We start from the raw sequence: 22159 nt of genomic DNA, 5'->3' as shown, positions 1-22159 counted from the left end.
TTATTTTGAGTATGCATAACCAAATACTGTGTGTTGTTGAATTGTCATACTTTGATTTGTGGAGAAGACAAAAATATACTTACATGCTTATCTTCTGCTGAAAGAAATGAAAAATGTGTTATTAAAAAGTGATTTGGAATCTTTCATACAATCATTTCCAAACAATCAGTATCAATTTAGGTAAACAATAATAATTAGTAAAAGAAAAGACAAATTCAAAGGCTATGGTTAATCAGAAATGACTATAACAGATTTACTATAGCAATGTGAAAGAATCTGGTGTCATTTAACCTCGTAGCATAATAGATATATATACATATCGACCTATTAACCGTTTTAACTTAACCTGTTCAAGTACATACACTAGCCATAATGACCCTCAGACCAATCAGACCTCTGCTGTTTGTAATCAAGAAATAAGTGAGTTTAGTATTACGCCATTTTTAGCAATATTCCAGCAAAATCATGACACCAGAAATGAGCTTCACACATTGTGCCCATCTGGGGAATCGAACCCCGGGTCTTCAGCGTTACGAGCAAACACCTGAACCACTTGGCTACCCCACCGCCCCTAAGAAATAAGAAATGAAAACATGTTTATACTAGCAACGCAATATCATCTGCCTGAAATAGGACTTGATCTGATCAAAGATTAGGCGTAATAAGTCTGTTATAAGCCTTTCATCGCTGACCACCCACTGCCAAACACACAGCCTCACATTGTCCCCAAGTACAGAGACCAAATATAGCTACAGGAGTTCTCTACTTGCTGTAGTAGATTAAATACACCATGGAGTATAACCTAACCATCTTGTGGCATCCATCCATTGACAGTTCAGAAAACAAAATGTCTCGTTTTACAAGTTTGAAAAACCTGGATGAAATCCTAACAAATAATTCACTGTGGCCTTATGAATGTTTGACTGGAGTGTTGACACCTCCATGTCAGCAGCCAGTGTTACTCGTGGGTGGACAAGGGTGATGGCAATGAACCCTGGGATATGTCAGGGATCAACTTACAATAACAATGCCAAGCTTAAAGCTCTTCCTACTGACCTGGGTTCAGTTCTACACATGGGTACAAAGTGTGAAGCCCCCCCATTGTACTAATATAACTCAGTTATGCATTGAATGAATGTTTGAATAGATTTTATAGGAAGGAGGCTCCCTATACAACCCTTACACACCCACACAGTTCTGGATATTCCCCAGCCCCAGCCCCAGCCCCAGCCCCATGCTACTGATGTGCCCATACCATGGATGAACCCAACCCTCTTGTGTCGACCACACCCTGTCACAACCGGGCAGGTGTGGCTGATTGGTGTGACAGACTTCTCTGATTGGCCGGGCAATCACTTTCTATTTATATCATCTCTGAATGTTAAATGTTAACATTGCAAAGTGACCAGTCAACAGGCATAACTGCTAATCACCACATTCCCAACAATTCTAAGTGAAAAGTGATTTCTTCTGGAATGAAGCATGAACTGGCTTATTGATAAAAGTATACAGAAACAGTATGTAAGAATACGCTATTTACACAAAATATATAGTTAGTTGAAGCTTTTATCCAAATAACAGCCCCAAAATGGTCTATTACAGTACAATATTCAAAAATCAATACATATTTCAAATGCAAACCAAGTTATTCAGCCCATAAGCTCCACATGCTGTGGAGATAATTTTGCATAAAAGCAATAAAACTGCTGAGTAAGTAGGCATTTACTTCTGAGCCATTAGTTCTACCTGCAGCAAGGATAAACATTGATCAAGGCTAGTTCCACTCACAAACATGCATCAAATAATGAAACGTTATCGATGTGATAGACCAATATAACCCTGGTGGCATGTCCCGATAATTATGCAAATGAGATCACATCGCAAGATGTACATTCAATGAACTTCATACTTCAAGGCAGTGCCTGCTCGACAAACTGTAGGCAAACATTTCGGATACATTTAGATTGGGTTTTCCCCATGTGTGGGGTTCCCGGTAATCAAACAGGGCTAGAAATCACTCAGCACTATTTGATAGACAGCGACGCTAACTGTAGTGAGATGGGAAATGGTAACCTTGAGCTTAACTAATGCTAACATTATTCTTCATACAGTTTCTAATGTCCAGAGTGAAAAACTTCTCTTCACTTTGATTATTTTAAGGATGACATTTATGACAGATTTTCAACCATGTTGATTTCTGTCTTTAGAACATCATGTACTGTATTTCCTTCACTGGACGTCCAGGATTTTATATATCTTGCTTAAGCCAGGAACCCCTGGTCTCTAAGAGGCCTATGCATCTAAGAAAATAAGACAACAGGCATCTATACTCTACAAAGTTGGTACATGGTACCATATTCAAAAGTATACCTTTGCAGAAAAAGACATTATGAAGCACCAACATGGCAGCATTACAAGACCCAGCGTCTATTGTTTGGACAGAAAGTATGACCGTTCATCAGCAGGTCTGGCATATACTGAAGGCCTGGTGTCTACCAGAGGAAATATCGTACAAGGAATACAACATATGAATTATATTCATCAATGGCCTGCACAAGTCAATCTTTCCCTTCCCAAAGTAGGTAAAAACTTGCACTTACCCTTGTCTTCCTTTAGAAGATGGTGGTGAGGGAAAGCACTCTGTGGGAGCCCAAGAAGACTGGAGCCACTCGACACTGGGGGTATGGGGGGCTGGAGCCCTGACGGGTGGGGCGTCATCGGGATGGGCGGGGCATGGGCGTGGGGGAGGTGCTGAGCCTGCATTTGCTGCTGAACAACAGAGGCATCACGATTACTTGAACTAACAAGCGGCATGGTAAGTAGATCAAGAAGTAAATGGTAACAGAAAGCTCAAATTATCTTTTGAATTTTTTGCGATATTTTCCACTTGTGTTTGATTTCCCCCTTGCACCAACCATCCTCTGTCTAGGTGATCATGCTAAATTAACATGGTCCTCTCAGGATTATTGTTTCAAAGTCCCATTCATTCACAACACTACCCTTGTTGTCACGTTCCATTAAATAAAAGCAAAAGGATCTGAACACTTTGAACATAGGGACACAAATACATCACACGTTTTAATGGATAACAACTTCTTTTTATTCTTTATTCTTTATAAGATGTTTCAGAGCTAATTCTGGCTCCTTCATCAGGAGTAACAAGAAGTTGTTATCAATTAAAATGTGTCATGTATTCATGTTTGTCCAACTTGTAAATGCCCTTTAAGAATCTTAAACTGAGAGACCACTAATACTATGGGGGAATAGTTTTACAACTTAGCACACAATTTAATGAAAGTGACCCAAATGTTTACGAGATCCCAGACTGCTATATTTCAGTGTAAGTGAATGTGTTAAACAGTGTCTAGTGAACATTGTACTGATATATGTCAATCAAGGCTAGAGTTTAGACATACCAGTACCTGTTGTATTTATATTGTAAGGTGAATAGGTGAGCTTCAATACCAGTAATGGTATCACAAATGACTGAGTTTTAGTTTTTACGCCGCTTTTAGCAATATTCCAGCAATATCACGGCGGGGGACACCAGAAATGGGGTATCACAAATGAATTATGTCAGAAACTTTAAACACAACAATGGGCTGGATTTTTGGTTTCTTTTCGTAAATGTGTCTGAAAAAGTGCTAGACCTATTTTTCCTAAAAGCACCATTAATTACATTGGCCCTCATGAAAATCAATTATTAATATTTCACTTCTTGTTATTAACTTCTGCAAATGTGATAATAATAAAGATTTAAACCAGAAGCCAACGTTGTGTCCAGAAACGGCTCCACAAACAACATATTGCTATTTTAAGAAAATAACCACATTACGTATACTACCCATATTCTCATTAATACAATTTTTCCTCAGTTTAGAAATAACTCAGATTTCGTATTCCAATTATTTGACACAATACTATTTATTCAGAGATATAAAATTGGTGAGCAATAAACTATTTATTCCATAGTTGGACAATGTTCACAAATAGAACCAATAACTGTGTTAGTGTCTACAGCTGTCAACTGCAATTTAATATACCTCGCCACTCAAAGGAAACAGATATTCTAGTTATAAAAATATCACATCTGCTTGATACATACCTTCTAAATACACATATTTAAACACTTCCAGAACTAAATTGTTATTGTACTGCAAAACTCTGACAATTCGAGGCAGGATTGCAAGCCTCAGAAAAACACTAATAGCAGTGTCATGTGGCCGCAAAATTATTTAAGTCCCAGAGTATTATGTTTTTAATAAATATGTAATTTTCTTATCAATACTATGCAAGAAATTTTAGCACAAATATGATTTTAGATAGGTACTTATTGGTGATTATTTAAAAGCTTAAAAACAACTCTAGTACCCACCCCAATAATTGCGTTAAGTTCCTGCATTGTCACCTGTTTGGCTCTCTCAACTGCTGCTGCCACCTGCTGCTGATGCTGAAAACAAACATCCACCAATCAGAGACAAGCTTACAACACCATCAACTAATCAGAATCAAGTTTACAATATAACTCTCCAGGTATCAACATGAGTCTTTTAAATATACAAAAATTTAATCACAACAAAATATAACTATATTAACAGTGTTTCAAAACAGGTGATAAATATGGCAAATACAAATTGAAAACATGAAATTCAGATTTATTAAATCTAGGAATGTTCTTGAATACTTACCTCTTGTGACAAAAATGGAATAACTTGAGCACAGATTGCATTCAATCTCTTTGCTATTTCAGTCTGTAAAAGAAATATTTTATCCATTAGCTTATTTACTTTATCTAAATACACACACACATATATACTTGTACATTCTAGAAGGTCCCCTAAAACCAGTTTAGTACATAGTGCTCACAATACTGCAAATCCACTGTAAGTGACAAAAGGGAGGCAACCCTCTTCTCATGTGATGAGATGGCCAAGCTGTTAAGGGTACACCTGATAACTGTACATAAAATCTTACCCATATACATTTCATAACCTTGCTCCTTAAATTCAAACCATGATGCCAGCATTTGAAGGGTACCGGTATTCACAGATGTCAGTAATGGGCATGCCCTTTGAAATATGTATGTATCTTTTCTATCTACAGCATATCTAAATTATTTGGAACCATTTTACAAGCAAATGTATCACTTTGTAGGGTAACCGATTGCTGTTCTCACTGTTCTGACAGCATCATACGTGTAAGCCTGATGCAGGCCATTGTACCTTGGGTTTGTTGGCCATCAACAGACACAAACATATGCTTACAACAGAAGCTAGGCAAAATGTCACACCCCCCCAAGGGAAATAAGACTGTTTGTGGATTTGCAGTTAATGCCACTACCATGTCTCCCCTTAGAAGCTCAAACATGTTCCATGTTTTAAGCAGTGAGTGATGGATGATTATATTGTTGTCCCCTGAGCAATGAATACCTCGGGGTAATCAAATCTGTGTTATTGCGGTAATCACCAAATAATCAGATAACGCATTTAACATGGACTCTTTGAAGTAGAAATATTTTGCAAAATGTAAAATATGGTTAAAGTGTCTCTCCGACATGATGGGAAACAAAAAATATTTCCAGCATCAGTACTTTCAAGAACTGTGCAAAACCTAAATAAATAGCCTTCTTCAAACGTATACATGAAAATATAATTTGTAGGAATAAATATATTTCAGAATTATTTTCTGTTATTTAACAAACTTTCACCATTGCCAAAACATCTGTGTGAATGACGTCAGTCAATTCAAAAGGGATATGTTCTTTCTCAAGAGACTTTCATCTCTGCTAAAAAGGAAACGTTTCATTCATACACGTTTAAAGAAAGACATTGTTTGGAATAGTTATACTTCCATTAAAATGTTGACTGAGAGAAAAAAATGACCGTAACAGTTAACAGTTTCTTCCATGGTACTATGAAAACATATATAACAAAGCCTTAAAAAACGTCACAATCTCAACCAGAAAGCTTGGTATTAGTGTATCGCCATATTCAAAAGTATAGCCTACGGGATAGGTTGAAAACATGTTTTTGTCCCCTGAAGGCAAAACATTGGGAAATCTGCTACAGTCTGCTTCTCTATGCAATTCTTTTATTAAATGCCAGTATAAATCAATACCACTCTCATTGCTACAGCTTATAAAAATTTGAAGAGGTCTTCTGATGCACTTGAAGACAGCCATGACGCTTTCAGCTCTTTCAGCTCATTTAAAGTCTGTTTTTTACCAAAGCTATCCAAAACGGTTCCTTAAAATGCATTAACGAGCCTTAAAATGTTGAATGATGACTAACTTTTCTTTATCAATGCACAAAGCCCTTTTTTAATTTGGAAAATGTGTTTCTAACAACAAAGCGGATATCTAATTAAGGTGTTCTATTAGAAACCTAAAACCTATTGTTAACAGTGTGATGATCATTTTTACAGAATATCTCTGTGAGATGAAAGCCTTGATGAAGAGTATGAACCGAAGATTCTTACTTAAGGAATTTGAAAAAAATAGCCACCATTTATATTCCGTTTAAACAAATTCCCATTCTAAAGAGACTGACAACAAGGAGAAAGCATTCTTAGACACAGACTTTAAAGATTTTCATTATAAATAGTGATTTCCATTTTTACATAACGGCATCACATTAAATGGATTTTTTTTAGATTTCTGACATTTAATATATTTATAGAAAAATGAGGATTAAGTGTTGTTCAACAATTCCTGAACAAAATTATACTCTTTAAATGAGCCTGTTAGCTTGGTTAGAAAAGACATTTGCGATTGTAATTGTCTGGTGCTGATAAGTGCATTTGTCAATGTCCTGTTGAAAGACATCCATCGTATATTTACATCATACCACTTCCATCATCAAGACGTGTTTGAGCTTTATCAAGGGAATTTCTCTTAAAACATTTATCCTATTGCAATGCATTGTCGTTCAGCATTTTTATGTCTTTGGAGCACCATAATTTTTGTCTAAATATTTGAATCCACAGTTTCTATTACTCTACGCATCAAGACAATAAATACTGCCAATGTTCGAACACATATTATCCAAACATAGATGCATTTACGAGGTGTTAGCAATCATAATAGTTCAAGCAAGTAAGGACAAATAGCCGAATGGTGTTTAGACAAACAAAGTCAAATATTAGCTGAAAACATCATCAGGGAAAAGTAATTTTCCCTCGGACACCATGTTTCCAAATCATTTGTCTTTTACTGTTTAATGGCCATTTTCCCTTCAGAACCTGAATCAACAGCAGTGTCACTGCCCCAACCATCAAACCTCTCAGTCCCGCGTACCATGTTATGATTAATTACAAACTTCGACAAATATTTTAATTGGCGAAAAACTAATATTCCTCCATAGAAATGCCTCATGGGAAGTGATGTTTAAGCGGCAATTATTGCTGTTGATGTGTTTACAGGGCAAACACTGTACAAGCTTGTGAATACCGAATATTGATTACGTAGCACCACAATACAATCCTGTTTGTCTACTCACTGCCAGCTGTAGCGATACAGCAATGATATAAATTACAAAGTATATGTGGGTTCCATACCCATGGAGATACAACATCTGTACGCAGTACGAATACTGAGAGGCATTGTTCTGTATGTTTGTACAATTCAAGAATCAATCTCAGACCGTTATATTTTCAAGAGTGCTTCAACACTGGAATCTATTATACAGGGAAGATTGCACTGGCATGACAACATTCAAAGTATCTACTGATGTCTTTAATGACTCTGCGACATAATTTCTAGGGACCACTTGTACTCTAGGGTCTGCCACTGGAGTTGGGGGTTGGGGGTGGGGCACAGTGAGGGGTGGGGAAAAGGATTACATCATGTAGAAATATGATGCTTGAATCACAATGGGCTGTTATGCACAGTCTTGCATTTATCACACAAATTCTGTTATGAAATGCTAGACCAGTAAGTGACTGAATAAATAAGAGTGAGTGAGTGAGTCTAGTTTTAAGCCGCTTTTTAGCAATAGTGCATTTATGTCATTGGGGGGAGGGGGGAAGAGAGGAGAGGAGGAGGGACACCAAAAATGGGTTTGAATGATTGAACCCATGCGGGAAATCAAACCAGGGCCTTAGGTATAAGAAGTTGACTCTATCCACAAAGCTACAACTCCGCCCGATTTAAGTACGGTCACTCATCCAGTGATTTCATTAATTGTAAATTACAGAAGTATATTTCTGTCCACAAGTATGTGTTTAACCACTATTGTGTTATCAAGAAAATTATTACCCGAAGAATGATAAACATCATCGTGCCATATTTATTTAGTTCAAATATCTAGGTTGCTCATGCAAATAAGCTTTTTCCTTAAAGGGTTTATAAGTAACTAAGATAAAGTTGATGTATGATAAAAATAGAATTCTTTCCGGTTTTAAAAAGGAAAAGTCACGACATGGGTATTCACTGGACTGAAATACAGAACATGCTTGTCGTGTAGCTCGTGTCTTCAGGAAAACATTTCCAAACCCAATGTCATTGTCAGCTCTCACACAAACTTAACAAAGTAAACTGAAGGACACCATTGAAACCTGAACCAGTATCACATAGTCAGCAACCACTCTCTTTGTCCAATTTAGCAATCATAAATGACAGGTCCCTGCAGTGATTATCTCACTGAGCACATGTGCAGTCATCATTAATCAGGAGAGTTACCTCCCCTAGTCTAATGACCCAGAAACTGCTTTGCATGCTCAGATGGAAATCTGTCATTATTTAACCAAGAACAATGAACACAACTAGCCTCCTGCGCCTTCATGCAGGAAAATGGCCACAAAAAATTATCAGTTAAAAGCAGGACATACAAAACCGATGAAATGCATTTGATTCCTTTGGTTTCTGCCCAGACTAATAAACAACATTAGCAAGTCACGATTTGGTTAACTCCAATCATCAGTGTTGGATTTTTCTGTTGCTAAGTGCTTTTGAAACATGCAAGTAATAACAGCATTTAGATTACATGTTCACAAACAGTATCAGATATTTGACAAAAAAAGGTTCAAATCTCCTTACCTGTTTATGCATTTCAACATTCAGCCCATATGACATCTCATAGTACTGAAAAGAGAGAGGAACATTAAAACAGGGCAACTCATTTCGTTGTCTCAGGCTCTGTAATTGAACTCGAAACAATCAATACAAAACAAATCTGGCTGCCTCAATATTTCTTGTACTCGCTTGTAGTTGTTTTTTCACTTCAATGCAGACTCATTTTATTGTAATTAAATCCCCAAAATAGAAAATGCACAAAGTAAACTCCATGCAAATGTCCAATGAAATGATTCTCGTAGGAAAGTCATTAATCATTAACTAATTTTAATCATTATCAATTCGAGTCAAGTCAACCAAATGACGGAGATGCTGGGGCTTTTGGATACCTGTGCTAATTGGAGATTTGGAAAATTAACCGTTATTACCATGGATACGAAACCATACTGGCATTCGTTTCAAGATTATACAAAATCAATGAACATTTCAGTGACAGCGATAAGCAGTTATTCAAAAGCCTCGGCAATGCGACTCCATTTCAATACTTACAAAGGGAGTATATGCATTGCCATATTACCCTAGTGTACAGATATTGTCGAACCAGAATAACAATCAAATGTTGGCTTGAAAGCCTTAGAATAATATTTACATAACCTTGCAGATTATTTTTTACTTTTCTTTTTGCTATGATTGGATGTACAACATAAAGATGACTGACAAGAATTGTGAAGCTATTCTGCAAAGCAAATACTAACCAACAAGGACTTAAATGTTTTATTCAAAATGCTTCACCAGACATGATTCCTATGTAGGTCTCGTTTTGCCCCATAAACAATCATATACATTTTAAAAATAATGTCAGACCTGCACTGTTAAACATCAACACGGTAGTAGGGTTATTATATGTAAATATTTAATAATACTTATTCATGAAGCAAAAGCAGCTTTTTTAGTTCTGGAAAAAAAACCCAGGTCTGCGTTCATGAATAGATTAAGAAGGCCTTCATACCCGCAATAATTATCTCTATACAAGCACCATGGTAAGTTTAAAACATGGCTACAAAAACAAATTGGTAAAAATATCTAATTCTTCGTCTGAATTAATAATTTAGGTTGTTTTCATTTGTAACATATGCCCGAAAGATATTACTTGAACAGAATATACCCCTAAGCTTCACTTCGAAAATTCTTGTGTTAATAATACTTGTTAAGATCCATAAGTCTGACATGGAACCTTTACATCACTGAAGTAATTAGACATTCTTTGACGCAGCAGTTTCAAAAGAAGTAATTGATTTCCAATTGAACTTCATTTGAAATATTTTGCCTCAAGATTTTACAGCATCAATTTGAGGAGAAAATATTAAAATGAAACCTGTTATGAATGGGAGTCGTTTTCATGCTCTCTTAACATTAGTTTGGGACCGATATGAGAATTATGGACGAATATTTCAAATCAATCCAAGACATAATAGTAATAAAAAATATAATTTTCCGCCTGGTGGGTGATTGGCAGGGAAAAAGACAAGACTGGAGAGGAGGCCTGCAGCAAAATGGCGACATGAAAGAAAATGACCCAAACCTATTCATTATTCAAAGCACTTGGCGGCTAAAACTATTTTCGGAAGCCAATTTCTCTAGTTTACCATCGTCATTCGGCTTGCATAATCCTGGGCATAGGATGAAATTCTGACAAGTGCAGAGAAAATCAATGAACATCGGGCCATTTTAACACGAGACAAGTGAGGAAAGAGAACGCCAAATGCTAAAAAAGCGATATTAGCTTTCGGGCTACGAGTTGTCGTCTATTGACGATTAGGTAGGCTGCAGTGCGAGGATTTTCAGACCCAGTCAAGATCTGCGATAAGAGACTCTCTCTAAGGAAATTATCCCATCTCAACGTGGGTCTGTACCTAAATTATTCATTCCTCCCAAGGCAAGTTCCAGCAATCCTCGACAGCGGATATTGGGTCCGGAGTGTTTAGCACATGGGCAATAATATACCGAACATTGCAAACGTACTCCACGACATGGCGTTGTCACTTTGTAATGAAATGAGAGGGTCTACATGTAGATACAGACAAGCCAGCAAAGCAGTCATCCAATTCTGCCCCGTCTGTTGATAACAAATATGGAGATCTGATTTATCAAGCTATCATTAGATGGAACGATTGAAGCTGCGTAAACACGGCCGTCTTGATATCGGAGATTGGGCTCCATTGTAGAGAAATCACTAGGGCCACGCTGCCAATATCAATATTAGTTTGGGCAATATTTTCATACTTTCGGTCTGATTACAACATTCGTCCCCCTAGAGGTTCTAAAGCAAATTAGGAAACCTTACACATTTAATTTCATCGGAAGGGTTACAAGGAAAACAAGTTGAAGGTTTAACCCACATAACCTTTATTAGAATCCGGATTTACATATTTTTTCATGGTTTGATATTCAAAAAACCTTTCTTCACATAAACATTATAATCGTTACGTCACATAAACATGCAGAGGTCAATCCATTTACCCACTGGGTAAGAAACAAGTACTGCATTAGCCTGACTATGTCCATGTCTGCAGTGTTCCCCTTAAAGGAACACAACCCTCAGACAATTCGACAGCCCCAGCTTATCTCATCAAACCATCTATACAGAAGTGTCTGATAACTGACAGCCTATGAAGCGAGCGGGTAACTCAGGACGTACATACAAAGAAACGATGATCCAGTTTCATATTTGTCATTAATTAGACAAGATATGACCACCGGTCATTAATCACAGCAATTACTGTTGAACTGACTTAGTGTTGGGAACAAGCCAATATCTTTCAGCTTTAGGGTAAGATAACTCAGCTAGATCATGACAGTCATATTGAAGCGCTGAGTCAAGGGTACGGAGTTGCCGTTATAAACAGTAGATCTGTTGCCTGAGACCTATCAGTTTACAGAAGAAGGGTACGATGGAACACATACATGTAAGCAGTTTCCACATTAGTCACATTCAAACTTGAGACATCTGTCTGCATCACTCCAAACCCTGACCAGTGCTTCTTTCACCTTTAGCAGCAAGGGCAAATAACTCTACAATATGGTATGCCAAAATTAATATGGTAAAGGTGGGAGGATAATTTGCACTGTAATTACCATTTCAAACCAGACAAGTAGAAAATTAGAAGAAAATACAAGGCATTGATTTTGTTCAATCATTGCATGTATAAACCATCTCCCAACTCTTAACTGGACAACAGATCTCTCCAATGCAATCGGATCAATGAAAATGATCTATATTCATCCCAAACTGTTCACATGACACAAAATATTTGATGAAAGAACACAAGTGTTAGCAACACATTGTCTCCCAGCTAAGCTTGGGCCATATGTTGTGTGTCAGGACAGTACAACAGCAACCGTCATTATTTGTTTGCCGATGGCTTACATTGATTATGACTTTACCCTCCAGTTATAAAGTTAGAATCATTACAACGAACATCAGTGTATTAGAGCATAGTGTCTCGTGATGGGATTAGCTGCACCTCTTCAGTTCCAAATACTATCTAAAAATATGCCATTGCTTTTCCTCAATCTGATTGAAATTGTCATTCTTACTGACTTCAAGTTCATCATTAATTAATGACTAATACTGACCCTGTTGACAGATGGCAAACCCTTATTTTCTAAAGTCTCAGCAAATTATTCAGTATTAATTTTTAATTATCAAATCAAATACCAAACTAATCTTTCAAATATCTTCATAAAAGGATCCCTGAGTAATTAATTAGAAAACAAAATGTTTGCCATCAATAAATCTTCGTTATCCTTAAATACACATACACAATTAACATTAGCTGTGCAAGGCCGTTGAAAAACTGTAATATATAATGTAGACCTTTAATACAACTGACAACCAAGAGTTAGGAATTCATTGAAACATATCAACTCACGGATTCATATACAGTTCATTGAGTTAAGCACATTCTGAGACAGCAGTTTACCGATATTATCTCAAGAGTGCTGAAAAAGATTCCACCGCGATCAAGTTTTACACAATATATCAAGCAAATGGCCTTCACAGTGTTTTACCGCATATCAATTAACTGTATCGAATTACCAATATACAATAATACATGTCTAACTACAGAATGAGATCAATACTTTTAAACCAATACAAATCCTGTTTGCACCAAGTTAACTCGAGCACAGATGTTGTTGAATACCTTGCATATCTAACATAGTTTTAGTTCATTGTTGTTCTACAAAAAAAAAGATGTCAGTTCTCAAGAAAATAAAATCCATTGTGGTTGAATCATACCACGCATGACACATCCTCTACATGACAAGTCGTGGGATCCGTAACTTTATTGATTTATAGTTTTTTAATAAGGTTGAAATTAAAACCCTGTTGCATACCATGCATATTGATGAGCCTATAACCTTTGTGCAAAGTCGGTGGTTCCAAGCAGGTGACAATTCTCTTTTTAAAATATTTGTCACACACATTTATCGTTAACAACTATTTCCTGGTATCCATGGTAACAAGAGCAATTTCAAGTAGAAATATTGTTGTTCACTGATATGATTCACATACTTACCATAACATAGTGTCTCTGCATTTCAGTTTTCTCTTGGGCTAGCTTTTCACATTCCATCTTCAAGCTGGAAAGACACACAAGGACTTAATAAGTAATACATTCCAACAAAAATGAATGAATGAGAGTGATTTAGTGAGGTCTTTCATAGCAACACAAAACCTAGCTTAATTCCATAGTTTGAGACTCTGACAGTCTTGATCAAGGAGACGCACAAGAAAACAGCATCAAATAATTTTGTACATGGACATGTCATGTTAATTCTTTGTTGAGACAAAGCTAAATAGATAATGGTCGCAAATATACACGTGCCTCTAAGGTCACCTTGTGAACTATGAACCATATGCCAAATGTCAGATAAAAAGCACTGTCCATAAGTTTAACAATGTTTTGCTTTGACCATTTCAGGAAAATACCCATAGTATATTTAAAATATTTAAATACCCATAATATATTTTCCATACAAAAGACAACAATTGGGGGGGGAAGGAGAAAAATTACCTGTGACTTTGTCATGATCACGAGGTTTGTTTGCAACTTCAACATAATGTACTTGAACTCGCACGTCGAGCATAACCCTGAATAGTATCTCGAAAACATAACAAGATTGGGGGTTCTGCCCGAAAAAAAAAAATCAATACGTGGAAATCAATTTTCAATTTTATGATTGACTGACAGTGAATGGGTTTAAGAGGCTGACACGGACATAAGGCCAAAGTCAATATTCACCCATGTAACCAAGTGCATGCATGTGTGAAATATAACGGCTACAAGCAAATTAAAAACCAATCGCAAATAACCATTTGGATAATTATAGGTCACAGTGACCTATTTCTGACAAACCATCTTCACGGGTATAAATCCAGAGGATTAATCCAATCTGTTTGCAAACACTGAGGCGAGGATTTATATGTGAATAATTAACAGTCATATTATAGTTGATCATATCGTGGTACAGACCTGCACACCAAGATACACATGATGTCAAGATGTTGTAAGAACAGCCAAGAGAAAATATCCTTAGCGATTCTGAGAATACAATCACAGCTTCTTCTGATCAAAAACTAAGGTACATAATTGCCCATCGTATCATCTGGGTATGGAGAGTATCTAAATACAAGTGTAACCCTTGCCCACAATATTCCAGTCATATGATTGTGGCCTGTAAAAGTGTGAGTGAGAAATTGAGTATGATTTTATGCAATGTTTAGCAATATTCCCGCAATATCACAGCACTGACACCAGAAATGGGCTTTACACATTGTACTCACGTGGGGAATCGAACCAGGGTCTTCGTCGTGCTTTTAACCACTAGGCTACCCTGGCCTTAAAAGGATCAGACAATCCAGTCATGAACATCATGAACACTTATCCTTTTGATCGGGATATGATGATATACATCAACCAAATCAGCAAATATCACCATAAAATCCTGTTAGTTGCCTAAAAGGAAAGTCTGGTTAGCTGAAAACCAAGTCCAATCTGTATCTTATGGTGCACTCATTTGTAAAACTCTACCTTCTCAACATCAAAAATTCTCAAGCAACAGGATGTTTGTAAACATGTTCCGTCATCAAGCCTCGTGACATGTCCTTGTATACAGTATTGTTGCTCAGAGACAATTATGTGTATCATCTGTACCTTTTTGTATCATTCAGAGATGCTGCAATCACGTCAGTTTTGACAATGTCCTCATTCCCTGAAGAGTTTTGAGTTCCCATCAGCATATAAACATATAATACTTGCTTGACAACTATACAGATTCTTCGCATCTACCGAATAAAGAAGTTGTTTATCCATAAAGTTTGTCTGTATATATAAACATATCATACTTGCTTGACAACGAAACAGATTCTCTGCATCTACCGAATAAAGAAGTTGTTTATCCATAAAGTTTGTCTGTATATATAAACATATCATACTTGCTTGACAACGAAACAGATTCTCCGCATCTACCGAATAAAGAAGTTGTTTATCCATAAAGTTTGTCTGTATATATATACATATCAGTATGTCAGCTCCTTGAAATAAGTATATTTAGGACCTTAACAAGTGTTTAATCATAGCAAAACTATCTCATTGATTTATAATTTCATCAACCAATTAAAATCCTCTGAGAGTTGTCTGAATGCAAATGTGAACTTTCCACATCAGGAGACAGACAGGCGACAGTAAGTTGTATGACAATCAAACAATGGTTAACATGGTTTAATGGCATCAGTAGAATTCTTCCAAATTAGACTTTCTCATTAGGTTATTCAATGCATGGATGACAATTTATCATGCATAATAATTCCCTACATATCTATCCATAAGGTGCATTCATATTAATTATACATAATATCAACATGAGGACTGTTTATATTCAAATGTGTGTACTATACCATGCAAATTCTTTTTACAGTTCTTGCAATTATTTAACCTAAAATTCTGAGTGGATAAATTGAGACAGTAAGTAAAGACTTCATACCATTTCATTTCGATTTTTAAAGATCACCATCTTATAAATGGACTTAGTTTCATAATCGTCAGTCAATAAGCCTTATTTCTTGGACTAACATTAAACTTAATAACCTCGCCATATGTCCATAAATTATTAGATTACCTGTCATTTTCTGATCAACAATACAAATGTTATATTAGTAAGAATTAATGTAAAAATATCACAAAGCAACCTTTCCGTTGCCATGACAACTGATTGGTAACCCTAGCTGGCTGTGACATGCCTAATGGATTGCAAATTTCAACATTAACAAAGCACTGAGAATGGCTACTGTATGGAGTAGTGTTGTGTTGCACTATGCTTCATTATGCTGCCTCTACAACAAAGGCTGCAATGTCCTGTGTAAATCATTGCTGAGCTCATCTCAGTATGTCTGCAGAGAGTATGTACAGGAACATTTCTAGTAGCCTGTCTATGTGCAGCTCAGATCCACATTGACTGAATGGTAAACCTGACACGGGTGTGGCTGCCTTTTCAACGAGAGGAATCCTAGGTGGTTAATTTGAATCCAACATAGAGGCTTAGACAAGGCCACAAATTCATTAGAATGAGAAGGTTTTTCCTCTCGAATCTAGATATTCTACAGAAACTATCAGTCTTGATGTGCAGACAGTTGGACTAGATCAATAGTGTTCATCCATCACATCAATTAAATGTCTTGGGACTTCATCAGGTGAAGATACACTATTTTATGTTCTGGGATATTTGTGAAACTCATTATTTCAGACTGACTGACTGAGTTTGGTTTTACGCCGCTTTAAGCAATATTCCAGCAGCATCACGGCGGGGACACCAGAGATGGGCTTCACACATTGTGCCCATGTGGGGATTCGAACCCGGGTCTTCGGCGTGACGAGCTAACGCTTTAACCATTAGGCTACCCCACCACCCCCATTATTTCAGAAAAAGTGGAAATACATAATATGGTTTCAATAATAACTTCAGGTTTTAGACCCAAGAGTGAAACAATCTGGACATGTTGTGTACCTTGAACAAAAAGTTGAGAAAAAATTATAAATGTAAAATGTCCTTTCAAGGTAAGTTTTGGCAAGTCCTAGTTCAAAGACCTAAAATGTACGTTTTCTACACAGGTTTCTGTTCCTTCAACACCAAAATATCAAAAAGTCACTTCCAAATGATGTGCTGGTACAAACACAAGGGAGACAACTTCCCTTAAACAACATTCTTAGAAGACACACAGTCTTGCAGGTAGATAAATATTCAAGCAATCTGTGACCAAATAAACTGAGTCCAAATATCTAAACTTGACTACTAGCATCATTTAAACAGATTTTAGTATTATTATATTAACTGTTTCATACCCAGATAACAGTAAGAAACTGATAGTTGACTGGAGTCAAGCATCTGACAAGTGGCTGAGGTTGGAGTCCTGATAATCTGGTACTGGCTTCACGTAAATGTTGTTTTGGGGTGAAAGAAGATGTTATCCATATCAGTGTTTACTTTGGGTGCTTCCTAACTCGATTCAATTGACAAATATTCCATGGACACAATAGCTTTTCATTAACTCCATTTCTACACAGTAACCTAGCACTACACATCCACTCACAAAAATCAGTCACATTCAGAGACCATAACAGCTAGTACATATAGGTATATATATATTTTTTTCAAATTAACAAAAGGACACTCTCTGTTGATTAAGAACAACGTGTTGTTAAGTACTAACCAGTTCATGTTTTTCAGTCTCACTGATGCACAAATGTATTGATTATAGTTTCAGTTCTTCCATTACTTCATCATTAATGCATCACATTACTAATGGCTGCAGCAGCTCTCCAAATAAAGGATATTAATCTCATAGCACATTGTAGGCAGTAAATACACCATCCCAGATGTGCCCTTGGGCGATATGTCGAGAGTTCTAACTTCCAAGCCCTCTCACGAAGTCTCAAATTAAAGGCAACTTGCATCAGAACATGTTAACAGTTCAGTGAGCTTGCTACAGTAAATGTCAACCTGTCAAACCAGCAGGGTGAGTGGGGGTGTAGAGTTTTACACAGCTGTTAATCCAGGATAGCACATTGGTAGACGACATTAATGGAATCCCTGTTTTGAGTCCATTCTGGACCAGATACTAACAGAATATTGCATTTTGACACTTTCACTGTACACACATTAATAATCTTATATCACAGGTATAGAAACAGTCTTGTGGCTAACTGCCACACTGTAGTCTTGGGTTCATCTCCACATGTGGTCACAATGTATGAAGCTCATTCATGGTTAGTTTGTTTACGCTTCAGCAATATTCCAGTAGTCTGTAAATAAATCTAATCTAGACCACACAATCCAGTGATCAATAATGTGAGCAACAGTTCACACGTCAGGGTTCAAGGACACACTATTAACCAGATCACCAAGCCTCACTACCAATCCACTTGGTCACCTCTTAAGATAAGCACAAATTGCTGAGGACCTATTCTATCCAATTCCTGGTATTCACTGGCATGACAAGAGACTGTGGTGTGGCTTAATGAAGTGCTACTTATTTACTTATTAACCACATCACCTTAAGTACCAGGAATGCATGTCATCTCAGTGAGCTGAGAATTATGAGAAAGATGCCAAGTTACAAAGGCTGAACAATAATTCCAGACATGTGAATATTAGACCAAAGTTTACAATTGTTTTCAACATACAGTGTCTGAGTCTAAATTTAACAAAAGACAATAAATATTTCCTTTCACCAATTTTGGTTCCCCCTCATTTCATATGCCATATGGTCTCACAAATATTCTCATGGATGTCATGAAATATGCCTTAAACATATGTTTAAGCTAGTACTTCAGCACTATGGGGCAAAAGAAATTAAATAAATTAAAATCTAAACCCAAAACTCACAAAAGTGTATCCATTCTTCAACGTAAACAGAGAGAAAGACAGATTCACACAAAAGAGGCAGTGCACCTTTAAGACACCAAAGGTCTGACTGCACTGACTCGTCCTTTTCAAGTGACTTTTGTGTGATTATCTTGGCCTAAACACTGACATGTGATCCTACAATGCAAACCTTCTGATAAACATAAAATACCTCCAATGTGAGTCATTTGTGTACCTGCATTGTGCTGTGCTATCAGACCTATCTCAGTAACAGTCCACACTCTAGTGTGTTTACTGTAAGTGACTGATAAATCAGCAACACTATGCACACTAAGCACCCGTGTTCCAGCTACTTAATGCTCTCCATGTCTTCAAGTACTCTGTGCACATGGAAGGCAGAGCTAGCCTGACATATTTAAATAATGATTACAAGACATTAGCCATAGGTCAACTTGGAACAATAGCAAGATACTATGAGCAATTTTGTAAATATTTCATGATTATAAAGCTTAAATCTTGTTTAAAAAATCACATCCTTCTAAAAATAGATCTGATTGTCTAACATTGCATTAAAAACTATTGCAATCTAAGCTGTTTTGTAAGTACATGTATACCACTCAAAAAGTGGAACTGATACAATTGAAAGGCTGCATTTGCAATACGCATGACAGAATAAACATTCTAGACAAATCAGCTGTTAACACATTTTGAGTAGTGTACCTTGAGGTTTGAAAGTAATCACCAAAAATACAATCTGTGGTCTTTCTACCTGCGCTGAAATATACACTTCCTCTAAAATATATGGCACTTAAGAAGACAGAATGTCTATAAACCCTAGATGAGGTACAGAGCTGAATTATGATAACAGCCAGTTAAACAGCTCAGTAATGCCATCTGACAGTCAAGCCCTTTGATCTTGAGAAACAACCTTTCCATTTGGCCATGTGACCTAAATTTAGATCGGGAACAAGGTCCCCCCATCAATGACAATAATTATGTGTTTCACAACAGCCATTGTTTATTCAACCTGTGCTAATAATTTAATACATAAAACTATTGAGCTAATATTCCCCTCTACAAACAGTGGTGTTTACAGGTGAGTGTTTATTCACAGCATATATTTTAATCTGCAAAAGCATTTAAAGTGATTAGCCTAATGTTTTTATAAATTGGATTTTTCTGATTATCTCACTAGCTCAGCTGATGTTACAGATGGACCACCGAAGTTATCAATTTCAAGGGTGAATTTGGTGTACATATTGCCAACAGGCGGTCTGAGTCAATTAACTTGTAAAATAATTTGTTTACTTCCGATCATAATGAAAACTAAACGTCTACATATAATATCAAGTGTATGACAAAATTGTAAACAAAGTGTAATTAATCCAGAGTCACTGTGGCCACTACCCAATGCCACCATGCTAAACAAACATGGATGTATATTTGAAATCCAGGACATGTTGCACGCAAAAGTGCTCCTCAAATGCTATCAAGATATAAATACCCCCATTGCTATATGCCATATGGTGGAGGCAAATTACACAGATAGCTTTCAGCCCTTGCTAACACGGCTTTCATTGACTTTTGTGTGAGAATTGATTTCTTCAATATGTTGTATCGCGTCTAGACCAACCAAACAGAAGCTTTGCTGATTAAGACAAAAATAATTCAACTCGGATGTCAACAATATTTCATCATTCTGAAATAAAGTACCCTGTAACATTTCATTAATAACAACTTACCTCTGTACTATATAAATTTCATATCACGCAGATTTTGGGATAATATTGTGCAATACTGCAATGGGCGTGTCCTGTCTGCATAGTGAATAGTTTTAATATTCACAATGTTGGAGACAACCCAACACTATGTACATTGTTCTAGTTTATGGTGTATATAGCTTTCATAAACACACATCCGCTCACATATAGCTTGATTTATAAACCTTCGAGCTGTCTGTAAAACACCTATTCGACTGTCAAACAAGCAAAGCATTTGATTTGACAAGTGGATGTTTATTTTGCCTACATCGATCACTTTAGAAGTGACGATAGTGACAAGAAGGCACGCCAGTACCTTGAAATGTCAGCGACGGTTCTGACCTGGACTCGAGGGGCTTGAACAGTCGAGTGAACATGGCGCTTACATGAGCTCATGTAAACAGTGGAAGCGGGAGAGAAATAAAAACAGCGATGAGCTGGGAGTGGGTGCTCGCGTTCTGCTTGGCTGGGTTGAAATTTCGGCTGTTTCTTACCTGTGATACTGGGCTTGCAGGAAGCTGAATTCTTCTTTCACACGATCACACGATTCAGACACCGTGAACTTGAAAGGTTGTCCAGGTTGGGGCGGACCCTGAAATCAAACGCACAAAGATACGATAACCTTACTCCTCTCACAAACTACATCCCGAATGCAGAAATCACAAAAATCGGAATAATTTAGTAGAATTCCAGGTTCAATTCACTTATGTGATTCTGCATTAACTCATCACTAGGCGAGATGATAGTAGGCCACGTGACGTGATGGAGGGCCTAACGGACAGGAATGGGAACAAAGAGAGCAGACCCACGCTCCACGATTCACGTCTCCACGGCGCTCTACACTTACCGGGTGTCGATTTGGATACATGTTGTTCACTTGCCCGTCCTCTCGCAATATATACGTATGTTATGTAGGTAATATTGGTTCCGGGGATGAAGAAATAGCCTCAGAAACGAGGCGAAGTCCGCGAGGGCTGCGGGTCGCACTCGCCAGCCACACAATGAGGGCCAGATAGCTGAGTTGCCGGGCTAACCGCCGCGAACAAGCACTTCAACGGGGAACATATCACAATGTTCGTAGTCTACACCTCCATCCGCATGTAAATTGATTATGAACACATCGCAATCCACTCGCACAGAATCTAGGTTAAATATATCCGCAGTTTATGGTACGAACTGCAAGCGCTGAAGGGACGTCTTCTAGTGCCTCGCCGATACCACACACACATTCAGATAATTGAGCTCAGCGCTAACTCTCTGGTAACAATGGCAGTGGGAAAATACGCCAGTCAAGTCAGCTTCTCACTGATTGGCCCTATCCTCAACTAATCCAGCGTATTCATAATCCACGTGAGCTAATTTCTTATTCACAACTTCACGACCCGCTCGACCAATCGCAGCGCAGGGATTGCAAGTCACCTGAGTTCTTTAACATAAATTGGCATAATGTGTGAATAATCAAGTG

At 37.2% G+C, this 22159-nt stretch overlaps 1 protein-coding gene across 8 annotated transcripts in view; it reads right to left on the bottom strand.

The window, feature by feature from the left end:
* Positions 1 to 21948, bottom strand: part of LOC124290971 (transducin-like enhancer protein 4) — a 39838-nt gene extending 17890 nt beyond the window's left edge. For 4 of the 8 annotated variants that reach the window (XM_046727824.1, XM_046727828.1, XM_046727827.1 and 1 more), the window contains exons 1-8: positions 21542 to 21948; positions 21189 to 21286; positions 13591 to 13654; positions 9035 to 9079; positions 4689 to 4751; positions 4376 to 4450; positions 2601 to 2769; positions 84 to 97 (exon numbers count right to left, since the gene is read on the bottom strand). In XM_046727824.1, coding sequence (XP_046583780.1) covers positions 84 to 97; positions 2601 to 2769; positions 4376 to 4450; positions 4689 to 4751; positions 9035 to 9079; positions 13591 to 13654; positions 21189 to 21286; positions 21542 to 21562 — 549 coding nt within the window. In that variant the 5' untranslated portion in view covers positions 21563 to 21948. The remainder of the gene's footprint in view (positions 1 to 83; positions 98 to 2600; positions 2770 to 4375; positions 4451 to 4688; positions 4752 to 9034; positions 9080 to 13590; positions 13655 to 21188; positions 21287 to 21541) is intronic. The other 4 variants (XM_046727825.1, XM_046727826.1, XM_046727830.1 and 1 more) reach the window with 4 other exon arrangements.
* Between the last annotated feature and the right edge of the window lie 211 nt (positions 21949 to 22159).

The sequence above is a fragment of the Haliotis rubra genome, unplaced genomic scaffold, assembly GCF_003918875.1.
Source record: "Haliotis rubra isolate DU_JTF1 unplaced genomic scaffold, ASM391887v1 Scf48, whole genome shotgun sequence".
Taxonomy (NCBI): Eukaryota; Metazoa; Mollusca; class Gastropoda; order Lepetellida; family Haliotidae; genus Haliotis; species Haliotis rubra.
Note: the sequence above shows the minus strand (reverse complement) of the source record. Positions and strands in the feature narration are given on the sequence as shown.